Source organism: Nyctereutes procyonoides, unplaced genomic scaffold (assembly GCF_905146905.1).
Source record: "Nyctereutes procyonoides isolate TBG_1078 unplaced genomic scaffold, NYPRO_anot_genome, whole genome shotgun sequence".
Classification (NCBI taxonomy): domain Eukaryota; kingdom Metazoa; phylum Chordata; class Mammalia; order Carnivora; family Canidae; genus Nyctereutes; species Nyctereutes procyonoides.
In genome coordinates this window covers 4,639,587-4,655,396 of record NW_026575032.1, presented here as the reverse complement: position 1 = coordinate 4,655,396, position 15,810 = coordinate 4,639,587, and the positions used below count along the sequence as shown (strand labels likewise).

The window sequence follows — 15,810 nt, the reverse complement described above, 5'->3', positions numbered from 1 at the left end:
AAGTTAAAATATACACACACAGACACAGACAAACATAGAAGGGACACAATGGATAAACAATGAAAATAATATGCTCAGGTTTGCCTTTCCTCTATCACTTCAGTCTTGGTTTGGTTCTCATCCTTTCAGGTTGATCTTTCCTGCTTTTTTTTTTTTTTTGTCCATATTAATTTCTTTGGGGTATAAACTCTATTAGATTGGGTTTTGTGCTATCTTTTTAACATCTAAACATCTATGATGGTCTTTAAAGATTTGTAGTATCTTACTGTGTTCCTTTTTTTTTAAGTTTTTATTTATTTACTCATGAGACACAGAGAGAGGCAGAGACATAGGCAGAAGGAGATGTAGGCTCCCTGCAAGGAGCCCAATGTGGGACTTGATCCTGGAACCCCGGGATCATGCCCTGAGCCAAAGGCAGACCCTCAATCACTGAGCCACCCAGGCATCCCTTTTACTGGGCTTTTAATATGTACTGAACACACTACAAGGAATTTTTTTTTTATATGCTCTCATTTAACTTCAAAGCAATCCTGACTCTTTGGTTGTGTTTTGGATTTTTTATAGATGAGGAATCTGAATCTAAGAGAGACTAATATAGTTGCACAACAAAGCATAACATCTATAAATGGTAAATCTAGAGGGTTTTTTTTTTAAGATTTTATTTATTTATTCAGAAAGACACAGAGACAGAGAGAGAGAGGCACAGACACAGGCAGAGGGAGAAGCAGGCCCCCCACAGGGAGCCTGACGTGGGACTCGATCCTGGGACTCCTGGATCATACCCTCGGCCGAAGGCAGGCACTACACCACTGAGCCACCCAGGGATCCCCTAAATCTAGGGTTTGAACTTCCATCTTTATGACTTCAACACACACTTATTTCATTATACTACAATATAAAGAAGGTAAAACTCAGCCTGAACTGAGACAAGAAATGCTGTAACTGTTTGCTAAGGCCAAAGGGGACTCTCCTTGTTTAAGATGTGTCAATATAGAATTGGTTTACATTGATTTGGTTCAATGCAAATCAACAAATGTGTTAGTTATTTGCTGATTCAAGAATAAGAAAGTACTGTTACATATTATTGGCATACATTGACATCATTGTTCTCTACAATCTAAATCAATCATTTTAAAGCTAAAATATCCCAGTTTGATTTAACCTTGTTTGCCTTTCTCTGAGATCTACTAGGATAGTAAAGCCTGTGCTGTATGTTACTAGACTATGATACTTTAGTAATAGTTAAGAGACGGCACTTTGAAACACCATTCACTTGGGTGTGAATTTTTACCTCACTCATAACACTTAAATTCATAAAATGCCTAAACCTTTCTAAGCCTTTTCTTTCCACCTGTAAAGTGTGAATCACATATGCATTCCTTTCACATGGTGGTTTTGAATATTAAATGTAATTTCATATGATATGCACTTGGAATTGGAATTGGTACATGATAAGAATTAAAATCCAGGTTTACACATGTAACAGCATATACATATATGCAGTTGTAATTTAATAATCTATCATTTATAATATATTATAATCCATCTACTTACTTAGTTAAATGGATAGGCGGACTAACAGAGACATGAATTAGAAGCTAAAAATCCTGTCTCCAAGACTACACCCGAAATGGAAGAAAGAGAGATAGAAAATTAAGCACAAGACCAGGCAGTTACACTTAAGTGTTATGAATTACCATTCAGTGCTACCATTCAGAAGCATTGCTCTAGGTATCCAAAAGCCAAAGAGGCCACTTTTGAGTGAAATGATTAAAAGAAAGCCATCCTTGAGGAAGGCTAAATTTAAGCTGAGTTTTAAAGGGGCTACCCATCTTACAACAGTAGTGAAAAGGGAGAAAGGTGTTCCAAGTTAGGAGTCAGCAGATTTTCTCTGGAAAGGCCAGTGTTAGTAAATATGGCTTTGGAAAATCATTAAGAGCTCCGCTGAAATACTCAACTTGCCACTGCAGTACAAAAACAGCCATAGACAATACGGATGTGAATGGGCATGGCTATATTCCAAAATGACTTTATTTACAAATGCAGGCACTGGGCCGAATCTAGCCTGCAGACTGCAGCTTGCAGAACCTTGGTTTAGGATAAAGAATAATTTGAACAAAACCATAAAGCTTGAGAAAACACAGATTCCTTTCCCAGGAGCAGAAAGTAATCCAGTGAGCCTGAAAGTTTGGCTATATGTTGAGGATTTGGGCAGAAAACGCTGGGGAAGATGCTGGGGCCATTTATGGAGTGACTGGAATATGGAGACTGGGCACTATGCCATGGACAAACTGGAAGTTGAAAGATTTTGAGGAAAAGAGTATCATTGTTAAGGCTGAGCCCCTGAATGCCCAAGCTGGTTCATATTACTGCCATTGCTCTTTCATTCACTGACCCAGGCTTTACTTCTTCCACATTACTTCCTACAACACTGAGAGATAAATCATCAAAAAATGTAGACTATTCATGTTATTGCTCAACTTCAACACTTTAGTTGTTTCTCCCGTTAGATGCAGACAGAAGTGTGATTTTCTCATTTGGTCTACAAGGCCCATTCTTAACCCACACCAACCAGACACAACAGCTTTGCTTCTCAGACACTGCTTCTACAGAGCTTTTTGCCCTTGTACCTGTTATTGTCTTTGCCTAGAAGGTCCTTCATCCCTTATTTGTTGACAAGCTACTTCTCAGTCTTTCTAAAAATCATTAACTACTTGAGGCTTCTACTGATTTCTTCAGATAGCAACAAGTATGCCGTCCTCTCCATCCATTCTGTACTTAAACTCTACTTGTCAGCAGAGTACTATAATTACAAGATTACAAAATTATGTCCTGTACTGAACTGTTCTCCTTGTGGTAGCTAGAGGGCCCAAGTCCTCAGAACATAAAGTGCCTGGGCCATAGTGAGGACTCTAAGATTATACAGTACAGTGTGGTATACAGTTTGGAGGGATTAGAAACCAGAGTCAGAGAAGAAAGGTAATTTTTATTGTAATAGTCCAGGCATGATGTAATTGTGGACTGAACTAAAATCTTGGCAAGAAGGATGCACAGAAAAGAATGGGTGCCAGAGGCATTAGTAAAGAAGAAACATGAGAACTTGTCCATTGACTGAGTATAGAGGGAGAGAATGACCCTTGGCTAGCAAACGTGGATGAAGAAAGCAAGGCAACACCATTAAAAGAAAGCAGAATGCCAAGATGAGAAACAGGAAAAGTTAGGAGTTTCTGATAAGTTGTGCTTCTGATGCCAACAGGACCTCCAGGTAGGGGTGTCCACTACAGAGTTATAAATATAGACAGGGAGTTTGGGGATGGAGTCAGATGGAGAACACAGATTAGAGTTTTCTGCATAGTTTTCTGGGTGCTTGCAACTGTGAAAATTGATTATTCTCTCTTGCTCTCACATACAAAAAGGGGAGGGCACAGAGGACTAAGAAAAAGCATTGTGGGGAATATCCAAATTATTTTGTAAAGAGAGGAGATCAGAAGGTGAATTAGAAAATGTGGTAGAGATGCAGAGTGAGAAACAAGAGATAACATTTAAATAGACATTGAGGAGGAAAAAACAAATGCCAAGAGAGAGGACGACCTGTAGTGCAAATATTGCAAAAGGCAAAGGAAAATAAAGACTCAGAAAGATCACTGGACTGGGTAAATTTCAGAATAATCTTTGGATAGATTCTTTTTTAAATAAAGCAATGAAGGAGAAAATCAGATTGAAACATTTTCCAGAATAAATGGTTAGAGAAAACTGTGAGGAAGTGACCCACTCTCTTAAAAATGTAGTGTAAAAAAAAAAATAAGTAAAAACAACAGCTCTAAGAATATTGGAATCATTCATTCAATGCATTTATTTGTCAGTCACTTCTATATTGCAGACATCGTGCATGTAAGAATATATTAGGAATAAAATAGACATAAGAATAAAATGGAAAAAATTAACACCAATTTAGTGACTTTTGTGTCCTGATAATTGTATTAGAGACATTTATGCTTCTTAACTGATTGCATATATACTACTTCACACATAATAGGTGATCATATATATTTAACTCTCACAAATTATAAAGTAATAGTTCCTATCTCTACTTTTACTGATGGATATACTGAGCCTTAGAGGCACAAACGTGATTTTTCTAGGTCATGGTAGGTAAATAAAGGAATTAGCATTCAATATCAGTTATTAGATATTCTCAACATTTCCATAGGGGTCAATACATGATCCAGGGAACAGAGAAGATTTGAAGATCCAAGAGAGAAATGCAAAAACTGTTAAATAAAGATTTGGAGGAAATTAGATGGGATGGGATTAGAACAGAGAGTAAGGTAAGGGATCTGCCTTTGTTTTTTGTTTTTTGTTTCGTTTTTTGTTTTTGGGGTTTTTTTTAGGGATCTGCCTTTGAATGTTGACCCTGTCAACATAGTTTCGTGAGTTTCTCCAATGAAAGTTAGAGGTGGGATTTAAATGGAGATTTGGACTGGTTGGGAGAAAAAGGGATATGCATCCTCAAAAGCTAACTTCTGGAATGGATGTCTGTCTGGGAAGCAAATATGTAAACTAGATAAAGACTAGGAATTAGGGGCAGCCTGGGTAGCTCAGTGGTTTAATGCCACCTTCAGCCCAGGGCCTGATCCTGGAGATGGGGGATCGAGTCCCACGTCAGGCTCCCTGCATGGAGCCCTCTGCCTGTGTCTCTGCCTCTCCCTCTCTCTCTCTCTTTGCGTGTCTCTTAAGAATAAATAAGTAAAATCTAAAAAAAAAAAAAAAAAAAAAAAGACTAGGAATTAATACAGGCTAGTTTACGAGATTGGAAAACACTAAAAATGAAATAAAGTATATAACTCAAAGTAAATGCACCACCCATCAAAATGTATAGCTTGATCAAATGGGTAGAAAGAAAAATATAAATAAATATTTGTTGGGTGACTGCTATGTACAAGACTAAGGTAGACCATAAGGGAAAATTAACAAATTATATGACAAGTAACGGGTTGTGATATTAGAGAGCCCATCAGGGGATCCCTGGGTGGCGCAGCGGTTTGGCGCCTGCCTTTGGCCCAGGGCGCGATCCTGGAGACCCGGGATCGAATCCCACATCGGGCTCCCGGTGCATGGAGCCTGCTTCTCCCTCTGCCTATGTCTCTGCCTCTCTCTCTTTCTCTCTCTGTGACTATCATAAAAAAAAAAATTTAGAGAGCCCATCAGTACTTGGGTAAATGACTTACATGTGTGATATTTAAATAAGCAATATAAAACAGCTCTGTCAATCTGGAGAACAGATTTCTCTTGGATTCCATGATTAGTAAGGCACGATTGACACTTAATAGAAAAGTCTATTTTATTTCATTAAAAAGATATGAGGACAGATTAAATAAGATTTAGGCTGGTATAATTACTTTATCTATGAAAATATTTTAAATCTAAGCTATAGGAATTGTCTATCTTAAGATAAGTGGATTTAATTATTTTTCCAAGATAAAAATAGCTTCCATTTCTATATTATCTGACTCTATGACAGTCAATGTCATCATTTAAAGATTTTTACAGATGTATTTTATAGATCTTAGTGAATGTAAGAGCACAAGGTTAATTCTTTGACATTAAAGGAAGAAGAAAATGTAACCAGTCAACCAAACAACCAAAACACATACTCTCAAATCAAAACAATCATTTCAAAGCTACCAGTACCACTGGTATAAAACATTCTGGACAGGATTTTCTAGACCAACTTTACAGTGATCACCATTGCTCACAAACATAGGGTCACATTTCTCAGTGAAACTTTGCCGCACACCAGAAGACAGCAGAGCCTCATAGCATTCCTCATCAACTGTGTAAACATGAGGCTTCATGATTGTTTCAGCAAATGAAACTTCTCAGACACGGATACTGTTCTGCTGCTGATTGGTGACTGTCTACACATTATCTTTAGAAAAAGACTCTTTGGCATGGCAGATAAAGATTTACTAGACCAAAACACTACAATGGACAGGAGACATCTCTTCCAAAATTGTCAGAAACTTACTGACCACTAACAGATGACAGGCAAAGGGAAAAGTTCTTTGCATACTTAGAACAGTACGGGTTGAGGGATATTGAGTATTTTTTGTTCTAGGCACTATTTATTCTAAGCAGTTCACTTATGTGTTTTATTTGTCTTCACAGTAATTCTATCAAGTCAGTTGTATTATTTAGTATACCTATTTCATTGATAAGAAAACTGATGCTCAGAGGCACCTGCGTGGCCAAGTCAGTTAAGCGTCTGGCCCTCAGGTCAGGTCATGATCCCAGAGTCCTGGGATAGAGTCCCACTTGGGGCTTCCAGCTTAGCAGAAGCCCTGGCTTCTTGCTGTCCCAGCTGCTCCCCCTGTTTGTGCTCTCTCTCCCTCACTGTCAAATGAATAAATAAAATCTTTAAAAAAAAGAAGAAAGAGGGATCCCTGGGTGGCGCAGCGGTTTGGCGCCTGCCTTTGGCCCAGGGTGCGATCCTGGAGATCTGGGATCGAATCCCACGTCGGGCTCCCGGTGCATGGAGCCTGCTACTCCCTCTGCCTGTGTCTCTGCCTCTCTCTCTCTCTCTCTCTCTGTGTGTGTGTGTGACTATCATAGATAAATAAAAAAAAAAGAAGAAGAAAGAAAAGAAATGCCCAGAAATGTTAAATAGGCTGTGCTGCAATTAATAGTAGAGTCAGGATGCAATTCTACACAGCTTCATTCTCAAGGCTGTGCTCTTAACACTAAGCCAAGACTAGTTCTTAGGGTATGGATTCCGTTATTTCTATGTTTTGGTGTAGGACAAGCAAAGGAAGTGGTATTTACTGGTCTTTTGAGGCTCATAGCAGGAAGAAGGCAAGTTGTACCTGCCTCTCTCCAGGAGGTGCTAAGCACAGTGACCCAACAGGCATATAGCTATGACTTTAGGCAGGAATTTTCCCCATCCTTACTGACTTGACTGTATAAGCCACTTGGAATTCAGTTCTTTTTCTGGAAGTTTTCAGCCTTCTGAAAGAAGCTCATGCATAGCCTTCCGTCTTATAGTGCAGGTCAATATCCATCTTCTTCTGGATTTCTTCCGGTATCTCTGGCCAGAACTGCTAAGCTACCTAGGTGACACTTCCTTCTACACCTGTCTTTCAGGCATTGAGAGAATTTCAAGTAACCAGTTCTTGCCCTTCTTTTGTTTCTCTATACTCTCTCTTAAAGTGTTCTTATTCATTTCTTTGGTTTTAAATGTGCTCTAAGCATTGATGATTCCAAAATCAGACCTGACCCTAACCTAAGCTTCACATTCATATCTTCAATGTCTCAACTGATATCTCTATGTGAATGACTGGTAGTCATGTCATATTGTACTCAAATAAGAACTTCTGGTTTCTTCCACGCCTATTTCTTCTCCAGGGCTATCTATAATGGTACCATCTGTCCAGGTGTTTAAGTCAAAAACTTAGTAAATGACTCTGATTTTATTCTCTTTCTTTTTATTCCTACTTACAATATCATATATTTTACAAATCTATTCACTCAATTTTCATTTCTCCATCTTAGTACAAGGACACTCCATCTTTTGTTTGAATCACTATATTAATTAGTACCTAAATGGTCTCACTGGTTTCTCTCCCAATAGCTTCTTTCTATATTCCTGCTTCCTCCAATCCAGTCCAAACAGACCAGTTTATCTTGGTCCATGCTTGAAATACTCCAATAATTTCTCACATAAAAATACATTTAAAAATCTCAATTTCTAACACATAAAAATCTTAATCTCTTATCATGACCTAGCAGCCCTTGTATGGCCCTCTCTGACCCCTTTCTCACTCAGTGGTTCACACTCATAAAGCCCCTAAATATACCATGCTTACTTCCAACCCACTCCCCAGTTCTGCAGCCTGACATTTCACCTCCTTAGAGAGACCACCCATAATAACCATATCTAAAAGTTTCTTGTCACTCTTTGTTATATAAGCCTGTTTTATTTTTAAGGCTGCATTTGCCATAAGAAGTAATCTTATCTATGTCATGTTAAATTGTTTATCTACCACAAAAGAATGAAGGCTCAAAGAAAATGGAAACTCTGCCTTGTTAGTCATACTAATATATCAATGCATGTTTATTAAATGAAAAATTCCTTGAGACCTTCTACATAACTCAGTCATCTCTACCAGCAGAAAGAGATGAATGCCAGTTTCCCAAAGTGATTTTTGTAAATAGGAATTTAGTAACAAACAAAATAAATCACTAACCAAATCATCACAATATCAACATGCATGGGCCACCCTTGACTAATAATTCCTCTGTACTCTCAAATTCTCTCTTCTATTATTCCCACAGTCATCTGACCCACTCTAATTTACCTAATATCAGCCTATAGAAGGTAGGAGTGATGTTGGCTATGAAACATTTATGTTTTCGAGACTTTTCTCTGGAAAGTTTAGAAATCTTCATTTCTTAAAGTGTAGAATGGGCCTAGAGGAAATGTGACACAATTAGATCCACCAAATGTTACAACCCAACTGCTTTCACATCCTCTCTGAACAAGATATCGTATTATTTTCTCCATTTTAAACAGAGGTAAGTAGAGTAAAATAAACTTTTTAAACTTTGAAAATATAAATATTCTTATTGGGGCTAATGGTTGGGTTAAAAATTCTTTGATACTCCTCCCATCAAGAGGTGATGTGCACTTCTCCTCCCAGTCAATCTGGGCAGGTCATGGCTGCTTTGACCAAAAAAAAAAAAAAAAAAAAAGTGTTATGGAAATGATGCTATGTCACTTCCAGGCCTTTTCCTTAGGAGTACTGCCAGCTTTCACCTGAAGTTCTTGGAGTCCAGAGCTACCATGTAGCCCATTTTAACTATCTGCTAAAGAACCACATTAAGAAACCCTGAAACCACAGATCAGAGACAGGGGCCCAGATGAGCCATCCCCTCCAAGGCACCAGACATTGAGTGAAGACATAGTGAGCCCTCCAAACCACTCAGTGACCAGGTAAATACCACCAAGTGATACCAGTCAATCACATGAAGCAGAAGAATCTCCCTGTGAACCTTGCCCTACAAATGGACTACATGAACTACAAAATCATGACATATAATAAAAATATAAATAAAATTAATTAAAATTCCGGAACAATAAATAAAATTATTATTGTTTAAATACTCATTTTAAGCATAATTGATAATTTAACAGTAGGTAACCACAATAGGGCTATGTGTTAATATCACAGAATTTATAGTAAAATTAAGCATTATATTCATTTAAACCAAAGACTAATGTTTGATGAGAAAAACAAAATTTACAGAGGGACATGTACTGACCTGATAACTGCATTTGTTGATGCATCAGCATCTGAGGCATTTACCAATAAAACGTCTGTTCCAGTTGGTGCATCTTCAGGAATTGTTGTGAAATACATTTTACTGGCAAAAGTGGGGACATTGTCATTGACGTCATCTACTATGACACTGATTGTTCCAGTCCCAGTCAGGGCTGGGGATCCTAGAAGGAAGACAGAATCAAGCTTTTCATATTTACAAATAGCAAAGATAACAGAATATGTAACAATAATTGGTTATAGATAGCACTACTGAAGAGATATTAGAAAATATCTCAAAGTAAAATTTCCAAATGCTACAAGCGGTGGAGTGATTTTTAAGTTTGTTACAAGAAAAGTATTTTCATTTATGAACGAGTATTTCAAATCTTTTCTGGTGATACTGCACAAAAAAAAAAGAGTATATCAATCTCTAATTCTATTTTACAGGTGCTGATTCGGCAACGTAGAACACAACAATATCATTTAAACACCGCAGGAGAGGCATTCATTACTGGTTTCCCTGAAATTCCATTAAAGTAGCTCAGTCCAGATTTGGACAATACCCATGGGCATTGAATAGCTGGCCAACTGACAAGGCAAGAAAACTAAATTCCTAGCTGTGACTATCAATGTTAACATCAAAAATTTTTGTTCCTAGGTCTTCCAATACCCTTTCCTGTACTAATATTTGTTTGTAAAGAAAAAAAATAAAGCTTCAAGTTCAAAACCACAATCTTCCCACTAGCTGGAAATAACATTATGTCAATGAGCTGACCTGGAATGTTACATTCATTTATTGTGTAATATAAATATGAAACAATTTTTTAAATTTCTTGTTCCAGCTGTTATCAGCATATAACAAAAAGCCAACATTTAACAAAACCTTGGTGTACAGTGTCTGTATTACACAAAGTTAACAGACTCTTTGTGGTGAAGATCAGATGCCGTATTTGTTTAGATTCTATGGGTCGTCCCACAACTGTAAGTCAAATTAACTACTTTAGATGCATTTTCAAAATCATTTTTCAAATTTTAATTTCTCTAATTAGAAACAATAGAGATATGTTTAGCTATTTTTATCTAAAATAAAACAAAGCCCTGAATATTCTGTTTTCATTTGAGATATTAAAGCTTTGTTTCCCAATGATTTCTCCTTACATGAAGTTTAAGTTCTACTTATTTCTAGCACTTGACACATTTTTAAAATGCCACCAATTTGTTCACTCATTCATTTCTCTGTAAAATGTCTATGGTGTGTCCTTTTATTCTCACTGATTGGTATCGAGATTCACAACCTTCTGATACTATTTTTTTCTAGTGATCTTGTGATTTGCTGATATTTCCTTTACTACTATTTAAACTTTTCCTATGTTCTTAGATTGTAATCACTGATGGCCTGAAACCAATTAGCTTTTATGCTCAAATGTATAGTAACCCAAATCATCAGACTAGAAAATTATGGAACCCAGTGGGTTTGGTGATCTGTTATTTTTGTACTCTGTATCAGGAAGCTCGAACTCTATGTTAGATGAAAATATATATGACCTGTTGAGCTGGGCATTGTAATGAAGCATGATCGCTCCCAAACTTATGCAATTAAATTTAGGCTACATAGTGATAATTACTGCTATATATATCTTTCTTAGCAAGATACTTTATGTTAAACATTCCATTTACGTGAAGATATTTTAAAATTCATGACTGCCAAAGTTTCATCTTTTATTTTATTTTATCTTATTTTATTATTTATTTATTTTTGAGAGAGAGAGAGGGGTGGGGGGAAAGAGAGAGTGCATGTAGCATTTGAGGGTAGGGAGAGGGAGCAGAGGGAGAGAAAGAGATAGAATTCTAAGCAGGTCCCTGCCCAGCACAGAGCCCAATGTAGAACTTGATTTCACAACCCCAAGATCATGACCCGAGCCAAAATCCCATCAGACACTTAACTGACTAATTCATCCAGGCATCCCAAGTCTTATCTTTTAGATGTTTGGATTTTATATTAAATGAAAGAAAATCATTAACTACAAACTTACTAAAATAGTATAATTGCCTTTTCACTAGTCACTTAGTGTAAATCATGGTAAAATGATGCCACAAATATTTCACACACAAAATAGATTTGGAGGTATTGTAAACATTGAAGAAGTACATCAAAATAAGACATTAAAAATCTCACTCAACCCATTAATAATGACCATATCAAATGCTTATTGAGTTCTTAGGTATGCAAGTACTGGTTTAAGAAGTTTACGTGGATTATTTTATCCAATCCTCATCAGTGAGTAATTCTGCTGTCTCCATTTTATGTTTAAATAAGCTGATGATTAGGTTATGGGACTTTTTCAAGGCCATAGATATAGTGAGGAAGCTGGGATTTAATCCATGTGACTTGTATGTCAAGATGTTTGCCACTGGCAAAAGGCTGGAAGGCGTTGCTAGGATTTGAACAGGTGCCACTCAGTGAGATATACTGGGACCTTGGACAACCTGGGCCCGTAGAACAATACAAGACATAAATTGGAGAAAAAAGTGAATCAGTGAGGAACCCTGAAGTTTGTGGGGCATCTGGAAACAACAATGTTGTCAGAAACTTTGAATTTCTGGGGTACCTGGGTGGCTCAGTGGTTGAACATCTGCCTTTGGTTCAGATCATGATCCCTGGGTCCTGTGATCTAGTCCCAATGAGACTCCCTAAAGAAAGCCTGCTTCTCCTCTGCCTATGTCTCTGCCTCTCTCTCTCTCTGTGTCTCTCATGAAAAAATAAATAAAATCTTGAAAAAAAAAAGAAACTTGGAATTTCTCACAAGGGTCATATTAAAGCTAATTAAATATATTCAGGGGCATTATTGATCATTAATGTTTAACCTAAATCTCTTATATGTGTTTAATTATATATAATTTGGTGAAATATCTGCATCATGTTAGTATCTCTTCCACTGGTTACATCGAAAAAATGTACCTAGAGGATATCTCTCTTTTATGTGAGCAAGAAGAGGTGGTCATGGGAAGGCAAATGTTTATACTATGATGAGTAGAGAGAGGGAATAACTAAATTGAGGTCCTAGAAGCAAAGGATAGGAGGAGATGGAGGGCTCTTTCATTTCCTTTACTGCCATTGAACTCTACTCATTAAATCTCAGTATCTTTGTCTGCAAAATGGGAATAATAAGCATAGAACCTATACCAAAGAGGTGTAGAGGGAAATGTAACATGCCATAGTGACTGGCACATGGTTAAAATGTATTCTTTATTACTCCCTGTTCTTGTATTGCCTTTTTTTTCTTAAAGATTTTATTTATTTGTTTATTTGAGAAAAAGAAAGAATGAGAGATAGGCCATGAGTTGGGAGAGGGGTAGAGGGGGAGGGAGAAGCAGGCTTTCCATGGAGCAGGGAGCCCAGATGCAGGACTTGATCCTAGGACCCTGGGGTCATGACCTGAGCAGAAGGCAGATGCTTAACCAACTGAGCCACCAGGTGCCCCACTGTACTCGCTTTGGAATAAGATAAATTAAAAGTTGACCTATGGAAGATTCATTTTTAAATCTTACAATTTCTATGTCATTATTCTCAGGATTTTTGTTCCTCAACAAAACTTTTGAGTCAGTTTTATAATAATATTATTTAGGAAAACATTTGAGTCATCCTTTCCTCTTAATGATTCCTTTATAGTGTAACAATACTAAACGGTTCTCAAAACTTTCATAGTTTTGTGGAGGATACATTGATTGGAAATTTAAAAATTAAAAAAAATATTGGTAATTTAAAAATTTAAAAAAAATATTGGTAATTTACAATGAGAGTTTAAAGAAGACTGCAATGTGCATATTTCTGGTGCATATTTCTGGTATGCACATTGCTCTCTAACAAATAATAAATACTTAAATTTGTTAACAAATAACCTAGTAACTACCAACCAAAGATTGTATCTTTGGTATTCTAAAGTGTCTGATGACACATATACGGAAAAACCACATAAAATGATGACTAACATTTGGTCAGGAACATGTGATTTCTTTCTTTGTCTACAAACTACATAAATATTGTTGCTGATGTGTTTTCTGAATTAGTAAGCAAAAAGAAAAAAACACTGTTTACGCAGGAAGATATGCAGCAAGTTCAATCTCACTGTTTTCATACCAGAGAATGTCTAATTTTCCAAAAGATTTTAAAAGCACACCAGTGACAACAGAAGGTTCTGGCTTGAGAAGCAGCCCCATAGGTGGCTAGATTTAGTGAGATTCTGTGGGCTGTCCCACAACTAAAAGTCAAATCAACTGTCTTTAGGTGCATTTTCAAAATCATTTTTCAAATTTTAATTTCTCTAAATGGAAACAATAGAGATTATATCTACATGGAGACTCTTCTCAAGCAAAGAGTGATCCCCAGATTCCCCTATTCTTCCCTTAGTAACAGCCACAATCCACTTTATAAGTACTTAGGGCTCCTACTATTTTCTTCATGAATTGACAGAGTGAACCGCAGTTTCTCTAGGGATCTCCCTTTCTTGTTGCCTCAAAGGATGTGCATTAGGTCTTATCTACTTTTTTTTCCCCCAATTTTACAAGTATACATTACAAACACATTGTTCCAAATTTCTAAGTCATTTACTGAGATTTAACCAACCCTAAATTTGAATTCTGTCTCTAATATATTTTACTTTTATTCTTGGGCATGGGGCCTACCACCATACTCCCAGATCTCTCCTCATTCTGTCCACTGATAGTGTGAGCTCTGGAAGTCATCACCTTTAAACTTTAAGGAAGATGAAATCAAGAGAAATATGGAATGCCTCCTCCTGCAAGTTGCCAAAAAGCCTCAACATTAGTATATCAAAAAGCTGAAATATTCATTATTCTGTGTAAACTTAGTCCCATTTTGTCTATAAATGGGAGTATAAATGTATATATACATATATATCTGTATATACATATTGTTGAACACTTATTTGAAATCATATATATGTGTATGTGTATATATATACATATATATCTTTTATATGTACTACTCATTTAATATACAGATTCCATGAAGTAGGTATTGTTGTTTATTTTTTATGGAAAATTTGAGACTCAAAGAATCTAAGGAATTTATTTACATTCAGCCATAGTGGAAAGAGAGAGCCAATTTAGAACTCTTAAAAAAACTTTTTTTAGTTCATTGAGCTCAGATAAAACTGCCATTCTTATTGCAGATGTTTTACTCTATATGATTATTACTATTGATGTATTTGTCATACTTCTATTAAGCTATAAGCTAATTGAGAGCAGGAATACTTTCATTTAATTCATCTTTATATAAACCCATAATGCATACCATTAGGCCTTGTTCTTGTTCTGTAGTCTTTTCCTTTGATTCTTTATATGAAAATCTGGTCTAGTGACTGGCTGAAAGTTCAAAGAGCCAAATACTTCTAGAAATATACATCTGGGAATATAGGCCTTGGCCTAAGGCTGGGTCGGAGAACAAGACCACAGACAAAGGTCAAAGTTTTGGAGATAGTCTACTACTTATAACAGAGGGTCCCAATTAATCCTGAATCCCAGGAGAAGAATTAGAATACCAGGGGCCAATGTTTAGTTTGAATAGATCTGATAATGATGAATTATATAGGCAGTGGCATAATAGGGCAAGATTTTTCAGTTTCATCTGGGATTGATTTATGAAAAACAGATGCATTCAGAAAGAGGAGGTAGGATATAATGACACAGACTCCTGGTAGATGATGGTGGACAAAAGAAAACAGTTGAAGATACAAGTGTAATAAAAAGTTAAGGTCTCAGAAATTTATAACTGTAGAGGCTAGCAGGTGCAGTGGACATTTGAAATATAATTGTAAGTTGGAAGATAAAAGGAACTTCAGATTTCATTTTGCAAAATTTTATGTATTATACACACATCCAGCTGTATATGTATGCATATGTGTATGTAAATATATATATAAAGGTAAAATAAACATGAATAAATTTATAGAAAACCTGACATTTTTAAAGCAAATACCAAACAATGCACAGGATTCTGAAAAACAATATTTGAAGTGTGTAAAAAAATCTACATGGAGAAAGAATGTTTATGCTTAATCTTCTGATAATCCATGCTACTGTGGGTAGTTCCATAATTGTCTGAATCATATTCTATATTTTTGAATTTGGGAAATTATTAATTTAGTAAGTAAGTATTAAGCCTTTTAACACTGGCTCAATGTATCAAATATTGATAGCTCAACTATATCAAGATAAAATTGAAGGTAATTTATAATAGGATTTTAAAAAGAAAAAAGTTTCAGGCAACTGCTTTATCAGAAAGTACATCTTTATTAAGTGTAATAAATGAGTCTAACTGAGTAATTAAAGTTCAAACTGCAGGCAGATTACATTTTTTATGTTAGCCCTCATAAATTAAACATTCTTTTGTGAAACATGAAAAACTATTCTGCAGAAATCAAATTTTTGCCTAACTGAAATCTGTTGCTTTGCAACAAAGCCGATTTTATTC

General features: G+C 36.2%; 1 protein-coding gene across 1 annotated transcript in view; it reads right to left on the bottom strand.

Annotated features, from left to right (window-relative positions):
• FAT4 (FAT atypical cadherin 4) overlaps positions 1 to 15,810 on the bottom strand; it is a 175,464-nt gene that overhangs the window by 45,763 nt on the left and 113,891 nt on the right. Inside the window, exon 7 of the mRNA XM_055317010.1 lies at positions 9,319 to 9,499. Within this exon, the coding sequence (XP_055172985.1) occupies positions 9,319 to 9,499 (181 nt within the window). The remainder of the gene's footprint in view (positions 1 to 9,318; positions 9,500 to 15,810) is intronic.